Here is a 12,646-nt window from a genome sequence, read left to right on the forward strand (position 1 = left end):
ATCTATGTGGATTATTTTGAGACATGGGAAGGTGCTACATAAATACAGTTTCTTTCATCAGCAGGCAATATACCTGAGAAAGCATCGCAATAATCATTCAAGGTTCACATTTGTGTACTTTACAGCATTCAACATTCGCCGATTCTTTTCTTCTTCCCAGCCCAGGAATAGTCAAGCTAAATGGCCCACTCCAACTATTACCCTAGCTGATATCAGCTAACAACACAGGCCAATGATTCAACATGCAGCCCTTTGGTCTCTGTCTTACTACCACACCATGCTGAAGCCTTCTTTCAATAAGCTTTTGAAGAGTGCACCCTGATAGTCAAATTGTGCCAACACTTATGGGAAAGACACTGATAGGCCAAGAATGAGGGGAGACATGAACAACCTCAATGCTAGAAGTGCAAAGTTATTAGCTGACGGCCAGCTGACTGCTGTGGCAAATTCACAGTTCGAAAGAAGATAAGATAGATCCTGGGTAATGATGCTGCAACCAAATGCTTTAGTAATAAGACAAGTTAGCTTACTTTTATCATTTTTCCACTTTGATTCTTGCAAGAGTTTGGTGCTGATGGAAGTTCAGCCTATTCCCCATTTTGGATGACAATTTATTCATCTATTGGTGGACGATGAACAAGTAAAAAAAAGTATGCACCTTCTTCCATTATTAATGTCCCTGGAGCTGTGTGCTTCCACAAAGAGGAAGTCATGGGAGATGGTCAGTTCCCAGCTTCCCAATACCATTCTTAAATGGCTGCGTGAGCAGCAAATGGCTGTGAAGACTTCTCATCTGATTTAATTCCTCTCCCTTCCCTGCAGCAGCAAGGTTGAGTTCGGAAACATAATGGTGTCAATCCCCTATCTCATTGCTCAATGACACCAATGGTGCTTCAAACTGTGGTGCCATTCTGAAACCCTTTTGGTCCTGAAAGTTGGTCAGTCATTTAAAACTTCAACACAGAAGGTTAAGCATTTTCACAGTTTAGCTTTATCAGAATTAACATGCAACATTTTTAAACTTGGCTTCTCTTGTAATGACGAATTGCTACAGTCCTCAAAAGGTTAAGTACATTGACTTCTGGATCCTAAGAATGTATGATAACATGATAAATATAGGTATCTAAAATTAACAGCCTGTGGTATTTTTCCATCATGCTTGGAACCTTTTAAGATTCACTTGTCAAAGTAAATTGGCAAAACATTACACCAATTTTTTCATTAGATTATGATTTCTACATATGGTCACCATTTTAAAACCCTTAAAATAATGGACTTCTTCTCCACAATAAGTTTAATTTATTTGATAGTGCAAGTGTCAGAGAACATTTGTTGCAGCACATTTTCTACAACTAGTTGCTATTTCTAAACACTCAGTTCCTTGAAAACCTAAATAAAGAGCAACAGAATATGGATGTTGGCTTTACCTTTTGTTTCCATTGCTAGGACCAGAAGGCAACTGAAGGTAGAGGTAGAGTTTTTCTAGATCTGTAAACTTCATCACTTCTTGCTGAAAACAAAAATAAATTAATTAAAAGTACAAACACTTCTTGGGAAGTTAATTAAAAGCACATCAGACAAGAGAGATCAAATAAAAATAGGGCAAATTCCACTGTTAAAATTAGATTTTCAAACCAAGTGCGGCACCAAATTGGAGAGACAGGTGTTATCATCTCTATAAGAAAGCACCAAGCAAAGGCTGAGCACAATGGTTCGATAGTGCAGTATTTATCCCCTTTTCAAGTAGACGGAACATGATTGGTATTTGAAAGGACCTCTGGTGCAAGACATATTAGTTAAGGGTCCCAGTAGACACAGGGATGTCTTAAAGGAGGAAAGCGAGGTGGAGAGGTGTAGGGAGGGTATTTCAGAGCTTGGGGCCTAGGCAACTGAAGGTACGGCCACCAGTGGTAGAGCAATTAAAATTAGGGATGCACAAGAGGCCAGAATTAGAGGAGTGCAGATAGCTTGGAGGGTTGTGGGGCAGGAAGAGATTACACAGAGATAGAGAGGGACAAGGCCATGGAGGGAATTGAAAACAAGGATGAGAATTTTAAAAATCAAGACATTGCTTGACTGGGAGTCGATGTAGGTCAGCGAGCACAGGGGCGGTAGGGAAACGGGATTTGTGCGAGTTAAGACATAGGCAGCAGAGTTTTGGATGACCTTAAGTTTCCAGAGAGTAGAATGGGGAAGACCAGCCAGGACACAAAAAACTTCACTATGAATTAGCAATACCGCTTAAAAGCCCACTCCATTATGTTGCAATATCCCAAACAAATTTCTGGGCAAAGCTATACAACCTCACCCATTACACATGCAGTTTTGCCAATGATGTGAGAACAGCCAACTCAGAATGAACCTCAGGAAGAAAATAATGAGAACACCATAGTTTTGTAAATTTCTCTTAATAGAACATCAGGTTTCAGAATATTTGGCAGTGTATCTACTGGTTATACAGTTATGGTATAGCATATAGATCACCTCACATCTGATCTGCAAGAAGCAACAAAAATCACGTTACACTTTTGTTACTGGCTTAAGTAATTCCCTGTTTAGTTAAGCATACTGATTTGCTCAAATACTGCTAGGTATTAGGTAAATACTAGGTAAAAAGAGCCAGCATCACAAAAAATGTATGAAGAATGCACATGAAATGAATCAATTTACTCAAAACTATTCACAGCTACCAATCTGAAATTACTATTACGATTAAAATCCCATACATCAGCTCAGCAGCGACGATGGGTTTGAATCTATTTTCTCCTTTGTTGTCAGTTCTGAACTCGGTCATTTCAGTCATCTCTATCCCCTTCTGACACGTCATTCTTGACAGTGTCTATCCAGCGCCTCTTTCATCTTTCTCTGCTTCTTGTTCCATGTACCTCTGTATTCATGAAAGATATTCTAGCTGTTTCCACTCTTGAAATGTATCCAAACCATTAGTTATCTTTCTTCAATCTTCGACACAAGAGTTGTTTCTTGTCCAAGCCATGTAATAAATAGGAGGCAGCCATTTGGCTCACTGTGTCTGTGCTGACTCCTTCAAAGAACCATTGAATTTGTCCATCTTGCCTTCATTTTGCCCCACAGCCCTGCAAATTTTTCGCTTTCCAATATTTATCCAATTCTTTTTGAAAGTTAGGATTGAATCTGCTTCTACCACCTTTTCCAGTAGTGCATTCCAGATAATAACTTGTTGCATAATTTTTTTTCCCTCTTCATCTGCACTCTGGTTCTTTTATCAACTGTCTTAAATCTGTGTTCTCTACTTACTGGTTCTCCTATTAATGGAAACAGTTTTGCCCCATCTACTCTATCTAAACCCTACATAATTTTGAACACCTCTATTACCACAGCTGTTACAAAAATTTCTAAATTCACTTGCAAAAGCCCTTCAAAACACTCCCACAGGGGATGCTGAGACCGAGTGGGCCCACATCAGAGACGCCATCTATGAGTCAGCTTTGACCACCTACGGCAAACGTGCAAATAGGAATGCAGACTGGTTTCAATCTCATATTGAAGAGCTGGAACCTGTCATAGCCGCTAAGCGCATTGCACTGTTGAACTACAAGAAAGCCCCCAGCGAGTTAACATCCGTAGCACTTAAAGCAGCCAGAAGCACTGCACAAAGAACAGCCAGGCGCTGCGCAAATGACTACTGGCAACACCTATGCAGTCATATTCAGCTGGCCTCAGACACCAGAAACATCAGAGGAATGTATGATGGCATTAAGAGAGCTTTTGGGCCAACCATCAAGAAGATCGCCCCCCTCAAATCTAAATCAGGGGACATAATCACTGACCAACGCAAGCAAATGGACCGCTAGGTTGAGCACTACCTAGAACTGTACTCCAGGGAGAATGTTGTCACTGAGACTGCCCTCAATGCAGCCCAGCCTTTACCAGTCATGGATGAGCTGGACGTATAGCCAACAAAATCGGAACTCAGTGATGCCATTGATTCTCTAGCCAGTGGAAAAGCCCCTGGGAAGGACAGCATTACCCCTGAAATAATCAAGAGTGCCAAGCCTGCTATACTCTCAGCACTACATGAACTGCTTTGCCTGTGCTGGGATGAGGGAGCAGTACCTCAGGACAATATCATCACCCTCTATAAAAACAAAGGTGACCGCGGTGACTGCAACAACTACCGTGGAATCTCCCTGCTCAGCATAGTGGGAAAAGTCTTTGCTCGAGTCGCTTTAAACAGGCTCCAGAAGCTGGCACAGCGCGTCTACCCTGGGGCACAGTGTGGCTTTCGTGCAAAGAGATCGACCATTGACATGCTGTTCTCCCTGCGTCAGATACAGGAGAAATGCCTCGAACAACAGATGCCCCTCTACATTGCTTTAATTGATCTCACCAAAGCCTTTGACCTCGTCAGCAGACGTGGTCTCTTCAGACTACTAGAAAAGATTGGATGTCCACCAAAGCTACTAAGTATCATCACCTCATTCCATGACAATATGAAAGGCACAATTCAGCATAGCCTCATCAGACCCCTTTCCTATCCCGAGTGGCGTGAAACAGGGCTATGTTCTCGTACCCACACTGTTTGGGATTTTCATCTCCCTGCTGCTCTCACATGCGTTCAAGTCTTCAGATGATGATCAGGGGACAGGTTGTTCAACCTTGCCCATCTAAGAGCAAAGACCAAAGTACGGAAAGTCCTCATCAGGGAACTCCTCTTTGCTGACGATGCTGCAATAACATCTCACACTGAAGAGTGTCTGCAGAGTCTCATCAACAGGTTTGCGGCTGCCTGCAACGAATTTGGCCTAACCATCAGCCTCAAGAAAACGAACATCATGGGACAGGACGTCAGAAATGCTCCATCCATCAATATCGGTGACCACGCTCTGGAAGTGGTTCAAGAGTTCACCTACTTAGGCTCAACTATCACCAGTAACCTGTCTCTAGATGCAGAAATCAACAAGCACATGGGAAAGGCTTCCACTGCTAAGTCCAGACTGGCCAAGAGTGTGTGGGAAAATGGCGCACTGACACGGAACACAAAAGTCCAAGTGTCTCAAACCTGTGTCCTCAGTACCTTGCTCTATGGCAGCGAGGCCTGGACAACGTATGTCAGCCAAGAGCGACGTCTCAATTCATTCTATCTTCGCTGCCTCCGGAGAATACTTGGCATCAGGTGGCAGGACCGTATCTCCAACACAGAAGTCCTCGAGGCGGCCAACATCCCCAGCTTATACACCCTACTGAGTCAGCGGCGCTTGAGATGGCTTGGCCATGTGAGTTGCATGGAAGATGGCAGGATCCCCAAAGACACATTGTACAGCGAGCTCACCACTGGTATCAGACCCACCGGCCGTCCATGTCTCCGCTTTAAAAATGTCTGCAAACGCGACATGAAGTCCTGTGACATTGATCACAAGTCGTGGGAGTCAGTTGCCAATGATCGCCAGAACTGGCGGGCAGCCATAAAGGCGGGGCTAAAGTGTGGCAAGTCGAAGAGACTTAGCAGTTGGCAGGGAAAAAGACAGAAGCGCAAGGGGAGAGCCAACTGTGAAACAGCCCCGACAAACAAATTTTTCTGCAGCACCTGTGGAAGAGCCTGTCACTCTAGAATTGGCCTTTATAGCCACTCCAGGCGCTGCTCCACAAACCACTGACCACCTCCAGGCGCTTACCCGTTGTCTCTCGAGATAAGGAGGCCAAAGATTTATTAAATCTTCTTTAACCTTCACTGTTCTAAGGAGAACAATCCCAGCTTCTGCAGTCTCTCCATATAACTGAAATCCTGCATCCCTGGTACGATTCTGGTAAATCACCTCTGCACCCTCTGGAAGGCCTTGACATCCTTCCTAAAGTGTAATACCTAGAATTGGTCATAATACTCCAGCTGAGGCCTAATCAGGTGATGTATAAAAGCTAACCATAACTTCCTCACTTTGGTACTCAAATGCCTAGATTTATAAAGCCAAGGATCTTTTATTAAACACTATTATATCATTCTTGACTCGTTACATCCTGATCTAGAGTCTTAAATCCCAACAAAGGAAATTATAAAGGTATGAGGGGCAAGTTGGCTATGGTGGATTAGGAAAATACATTAAAAGATTTGACGGTAGACAGGCAATGGTTAGTACTTAAAGAAGTATTACATCATTTACAACAAATATACATTCCTCTAGGACACAAAAATGCAACAGGAAAGATGAATCAACCGTGGCTAACAAAAGAAGTTAAGGATTGCATTAGGTCAAAGGAAGTGGCTTATAAAGTCGCCAGAAAAAGTGGTAAGCCCAAGGGTTGGGAGAAAATTTACAGTCCAACAAAGGAGGTCCAAGAAACTGATAAAGAAAAGGAAAAGAGATTATGAATGTAAGCTAGCTAGAAATATAAAGGTGGACTGTAAAAGCTTCTTTAGGTGTGTGAAAAGGAAACGATTAGCAAGGACGAATGTGGTCCATTGCAGGCAGAGACAGGAGAGTTTGTGGTGGAGAATGAGGAAATGGTGGAGAGACTATACAATTATATTATAAAAGCAAAATACTGCTGATGCTGGAAATCTGAAACAAAAACAAGAAATGCCGGATTCACTCAGCAGGTCTGGCAGCATCTGTGGAAAGAGAAGCAGAGTTAACGTTTCGGGTCAGTGACCCTTCTTCGGAACTGCACTATACAATTACTTTGTGTCAGTCTTCACAGAAAATCTCCCAGAAGTACTAGAGAGCCAAGGGACTTGTAAAAATGAGGAACTGAAAGTAATTAGTATCAAGGAAGAGGTAGCTCTTGAAAAATTAACTGGATTGAAAGTTGTTAAATCCCCTGGACCAGCCAGCTACAGCTACAACCCAGATATTGAAGGAGGTGGCTATAGACAATGGATGCATTGGTAATTATCTTACAAAATTCTATAGATTCTGGAAGGGTTCCTGCACACTATAAAGTAGCAAATGTAACCCCATTATTTAGGAAGGCAGCAAGAGAGAAAATTGAGAAATACAGACTTGTTAAATTGACGTCAGTAGTAGGGAAAATGTTAGAATCCATTATAAAGGATGAGATAACTGGACACTTGGAAAATAATGATATGATTGGGCAGAGTCAACATGGATTTGTGAAAGGGAAATCATGTTTGACAAACCTGTTAAGAGTTTTTTGAGAATGTTACTTATAGCATAGATAAAGGACAGCCAGTGGATGTGGTGTATTTGGATTTTCAGAAGGCTTCTGATAAGGTCCCACACAAGAGGTTAGTAAACACAATTAGAGCACATGGGATTGGGGGTAATGTACTGCAATGGATTGAAAATTGGTTAACAGACAGAAAGCAGAGAGTAGGAATAAAGTGGTAATTCTCAGGATGGCAGGCAGTGGGGTACCGCAAGGATTAGTGCTTGGACCACAGCTGTTTACAATCTATATAAACGATTTGCATATGGGGACCAACTGTAATATTTCCAAATTTGCAAATGACACAAAACTAGATGGGAATGTAAGTTGTGAGGAGGATGCAAGGAGGCTTCAAGAGGATTTGGACAGGCTAAGTGAATGGGCAAGAACATGGCAAATGGAATATGTGAATAAGTTGAAGTGATCCACTTTGGTAGAAAAAAACAGAAAGGCAGAGTATTTCTTAAATGGAGAGAGGTTGGGAAATGTCGATGTCCAAAGAGACCTGGGTGTCCTTGTTTATGAGGTACTAAAAGCCAGCACGCAGGTGCAGCAAGCAATTATGGCGGCAAATGGTATGCTGGCCTTCATTGCAAGGGGATTTGAGTACAGGAGTAAAGATGTATTGCTTCAATTGTATAAAGCCTTGGTGAGATCACACCTGCAGTATTGTGTACAGTTTTGCTCTCCTTATCTAAGGAAGGACATACTTGCCATAGACGGAGGTTCACCAGACTAATCCCTGGGACAGTGGGATTGATTTATGAGGAGAGATTGCAGGAACTGGGCCTGTACTTTCTACAGTTTCGAAGAATGAGAGATGACCTAATTGAAACCTACAAAATTCATACAGGGAGTGACAGGGTAGATGTGGATAGCCTGGTGAGTGTGGAACTAGCGGACACAGTATCAGAATAAGGAGCAGGCCATTTAAGACTGGGATGAGGAGGAACTTCTTTACCCAGAGTGTGGTGAATCTGTGGAATTCTCTACCCCATAGGGCTGTGGAAGCTCAATCATTGAGTATGTTCAAGACAGAAATCAATAAGATTTCTGAATACTAATGACATCAAGGGATATGGGGACAGTGGAAAAAATAGCATAGAGATAGATGATCAGCCATGATCTGTTTGAATGGGGGATCAGGTTCGACAGGCTGAATGGCCTACTCCTGCTCCTATTTCCTATGATCCTATGGACACTCCTAGTAGTCCTCTCAACTATTGTGCGTGTTCCAGCACTCAGATCTGTCTAATGATATGGGGGGGTTGCCGGGAAACCATCACTTCATACATTCTTGCTTTCATTTTAGTAAAAAAAAAGATAAGTCATGTCATTTGAAAGGCATTAGGAAGATGCGTATATTCCAGTTGGACAGGACGCAGTTGAGGTGGTGAAAATGTTGGTATACTTTAGTGGGTTAGTGTCAGAGAATGAGCTTCTAATGAAGACACCAAAACAAGGATTAGACTTCCTTCTGCTGCTTTTAGAAGATGAAATGGGACATGGAAGGCTAAAGATATAAAGTGAAACTAGCAACCATGAAAAAACCTAAGCAAATCATGAAGATTACATTTTTGAAATTATTTAGTGGCCATGTGGCTTTCAATCCCACACCATAGACCTGTAACAATTAAATTTAGGACAAATCAAAAAAACTTCTTAAAACAACTAAATTAAGCTAAATTAAAACAGAAAATGCTGGAAATACTCAGCAGATCCGACAGTACCTGTGGAGAGAGAAAAAGAGTTAGCATTTCAAGGCGATGACCTTTCGTCAGAACTGACACCTACCTGCAAACTTACTGCGCAACTCACTGAACCATCTGTTGCCGTACAGATCAATTTCCACCATTCTGGAGCCCATGGACTCCGGTTCTCTCCCATTCCGAGCTAGTCTTCTTCTCCAACTTCAATGCTGATATTTTCAGGTTCCACTCGTGTGTTTAGTGTCCCTTAATGTTTGAATTGGGATCTCTGCATATACTGCCCATGACCTTTACTTCTACTTTTCAAATTCATGAGCTCGGTCCCATGCCTTCCCAGTCAGACTTACTTTCCAGCACTGCCACCCACCCACGACACCACCCCCACCCCACCATCTTTCCTTTGCTGCTCACTTTGAATTGCCATAGCACTTCAATCACAAGTGAAAAAAGGTACCCAAGGAATTCCATGGATGTCGAAGACTTCAAATATCATGACACCAGCAGCCAAAGAACAGAAAGGAGAAGATGAAGCACAAAAGCCAAACAGTAGGAGAGGAAAAGAAAAATAATGAGAAAGGCAAGGTAGAACAGATTGAGAGGGGAAGGAAGAAAAGTATGAGACACAACAAAGTTTGACAGTAAAAAACGTGAGCTTGCATGAACATGATATATAGGATTCCAATTGCAATTTACATGTGAGATGCATAAAAGATTACAGAATTTCCAACATTCCTTCTCTTGATCATGTTTCAGTCATGGACTGATGACTGACCATGAAAAGCCAGCACCACACTACCAGGCCTGGCAATGCAGGAAAATGTGCTAATGCATGATATAGATTAATGTCTCAAAACAACATATCCATAAGAACTATCAACAGTCCAAGCTGCCTATTATTGGCAAACAGATGAGACACAACTGAAACTCAAAGGTAAGTAATTTAGCTTAGACACTGTGTGACCCTGTGCTGGTGGTCACAAGAGAAATTTTGGAAAAGGAAGTCCAGCATGAGTACCTTCCAGCCTTTAGCAATGCCACATGGTGTAAATTATTTTATCTCGTACAATGTGCTGCATTGCACAATGCTCCCATTATGAAATTAGCTTGCATTTGACTCTAACACCCCCAGAGTTCCACTAAGTATAAGCAGTCTATTAATATTTACCACATTTTGTATAATACACTTTCATTTTTATAAGTCATCCCAAAATATGCTAACTATTTTAATCCATCTATCCATAGATAAGTTGTGTCCTTTTCTTTTTTAGATTTTGTTGTTCCAACAGCTTTTACTGACAGGGCTGTCAAACAATATGCAAATATGAGAATGCCCAAGATTGGAAGCAATCCAAGCCAACTAGAATGAGCATAACAGCTACCACAAAATATTCTGTAGTATTTTTTCCAGTAGACATTACCATTCTGTAATGTGCTGTACTTCTTAACTTTCTTCCCGCCCAGAAAAATAAGCCCATCCCAGGCACCACCCTTGCATATACTCTGCACCCAGGCACTAGCCTAGACTTTATTTAGCTCTATTCCCCAGCAGGCACCATCATGAAATTATATGAAGTCAGGAGTGCAGTCAGTCCAACTCCATTTTTGAACTCATGTTTGCTAAATTAAACCATGAAGTACAGTTAAATAAACTCCAACTCCAGCCTGCGAAGCACAGCACACCAGGGGCTGGGAGAGAGTTGACAAAGAACAATGCTGTTTGCAGTTGCTCTTAGGGGAGAATAATGTCAGGAACAGGGTGCAATTCCAGTTAGGAAGAATGAAGAAAAGTTATCTCTGGCTTTCCGAAGGTCACAAAATAAAGTTAGCAGTCCCACATTGTAATACAACACATCCTCCAATTCACTTTTAATAATCCCATAGGCAAACCACGAGCAGTTTAATAAAAGGGCAGACATTTTAAAAGCAAATTACAAACCATGGTTGATGACCAAGGAGAACACAAAATTATCCTCGATTAAGGGTGATAACATAGTTTAACCAGTCAAATCAAATTCTTCCACTGGCACCATTTCAAAATGCTTCTCTTTCACGTTCCACACACTGCTTTTCAGTCAAAAAGGGAACTCAGCAAGCCATATGGAGGAAGTACCAAACAGTGCTTCTCCAAGACGAGTTGAACGCTCCTCTTTCCAAATTGAACCAGTAACTTTCCTTTGCAAAGTGATTCAGGGTTCAGTTAGCTCAAGCACGAATAGCTGACTCATACCGACCAGAAAAAAGGTCCAGGTTTGATCTTCAGTCTCTGAGGAATTAGTGGGTCTCTGCAAGAGTGGGTTTGGAAGTGGATGGAGAAGGGAAAAAGAAAAAATTATTCAGGGTTTCTTCTCAACGAGTTACCCTAGAAGCAGGGTCAATAGTAACTTTCAAAAGAAAGGTGGATATGTACTTGAAAGGGGAAAAAAATTGAAGAGCTATCGGAAAAGAGCAGAGGAGCAGGAGCAATTGAATAGCTCTTTCAAAGAGCCAGTAAAGGCATGATGGGTCGAATGGCCTCCTTCTGTGCTGTAACATCCTATGATTAATTGCTCTCCTGCATCTGCAGTAATGAACAGAACTGTGTGAAGACAGGATCAGGTTTAGTTATGATGCCTGCTGCAGTCAAATGATTTGCCAATATTCACCAAGTCTCATAAGAATAATGCCATTTAGAGCCAAGATGAGGAGAAATTTCTTCACTCAGAGGGTGGTAATTCTCTACCGCAGAAGCCAGTGGAGGCCAAGTCATTAAATATATTCAAAAAGGAGATAGATATAGTTCTTAATGCCAAAGGGATCAAGGGATATGGGGAGAAAGCTGGAACAGGGTACTGAATTAGACGATCAGCCATGATCTTTTTTGAATGGCGCAGCAAGCCCGAAGGCCCTACTCCTGTTCCTATTTTCTATGTTTCTATGGCTACTTTGACAAGGTACCACAGGATGACCAGCGGCTAGGGAACTGTACCCCAAACATAAGAGGAGGGGAGGAACACTGGAGTAAAGTGGTAGGCAGGAGAAAAAAAAAGTCCTTCAGCATTGTTCTAAAGAGTCAGAAGTGGACAAAGTTAACAGTTCATTAGTGCGTTGAGTGCCATTGCACACACAAAGCATTAGCATGAACAGATCTAAGATACAAGAAACACAAAGATTTTTCAGAATAAATTGCTTCTTAGTGAGAACTGAATGGTGGCCCAGTCAAAGGAAATTGTTTCTTTTTTAAGTATTTTTGGGGGGGTGGGGGAAATGGAAAGAGGGGTATTTTCCAGTTTGTACATGAATATTCAGAATGTAGGGATGAGAAGTGAAGATGTCTGGATTTAATGGGCACTCAACATTACTTTTTTTTTCATTTCCAGTGCATACAACAAAACTACATCTTACTCAGGTCAGGTCTTAATCTAGGTAAACAATCCAGTGCAGCACTGAGACAGTGCTGTATATTTGGAGGTAATAAAATGAAGTCCTATTTACTTGTTCCAATGGTTTATACTGATGGTAAAGATTCCATTGCACTACTGGAAAATCAGGAAGATTTCCTAGTGTCCGAGCTCGGTGGAGAGCTGGCATGGACTCGATGGGCCAAATGGCCTCCTTCTGTGCTGTAAATGACTATGACCCGATGATCAGTAATCCTCCCTTAACTACCACCATTAGCTGGTCGATTATCTCAATGCTGTTTATGTGCTCTTGTATACAAAGTTACTGTTCTGTTTGCCTTCAAATGAGTCACTGCACTTGAAAATAATTGCATTTGAAGCACTTTGAATTGATTCTGAAGATGTAAAAATGCACTA

General features: G+C 41.8%; 1 protein-coding gene across 1 annotated transcript in view; it reads right to left on the reverse strand.

The window, feature by feature from the left end:
* The window catches only part of LOC137352431 (DNA-binding protein RFX7), a 97,352-nt gene that overhangs the window by 52,919 nt on the left and 31,787 nt on the right, over positions 1-12,646 (reverse strand). Inside the window, exon 3 of the mRNA XM_068017844.1 lies at positions 1,428-1,510. Within this exon, the coding sequence (XP_067873945.1) occupies positions 1,428-1,510 (83 nt within the window). The remainder of the gene's footprint in view (positions 1-1,427; positions 1,511-12,646) is intronic.

Source organism: Heterodontus francisci, chromosome 38 (assembly GCF_036365525.1).
Source record: "Heterodontus francisci isolate sHetFra1 chromosome 38, sHetFra1.hap1, whole genome shotgun sequence".
Taxonomy (NCBI): domain Eukaryota; kingdom Metazoa; phylum Chordata; class Chondrichthyes; order Heterodontiformes; family Heterodontidae; genus Heterodontus; species Heterodontus francisci.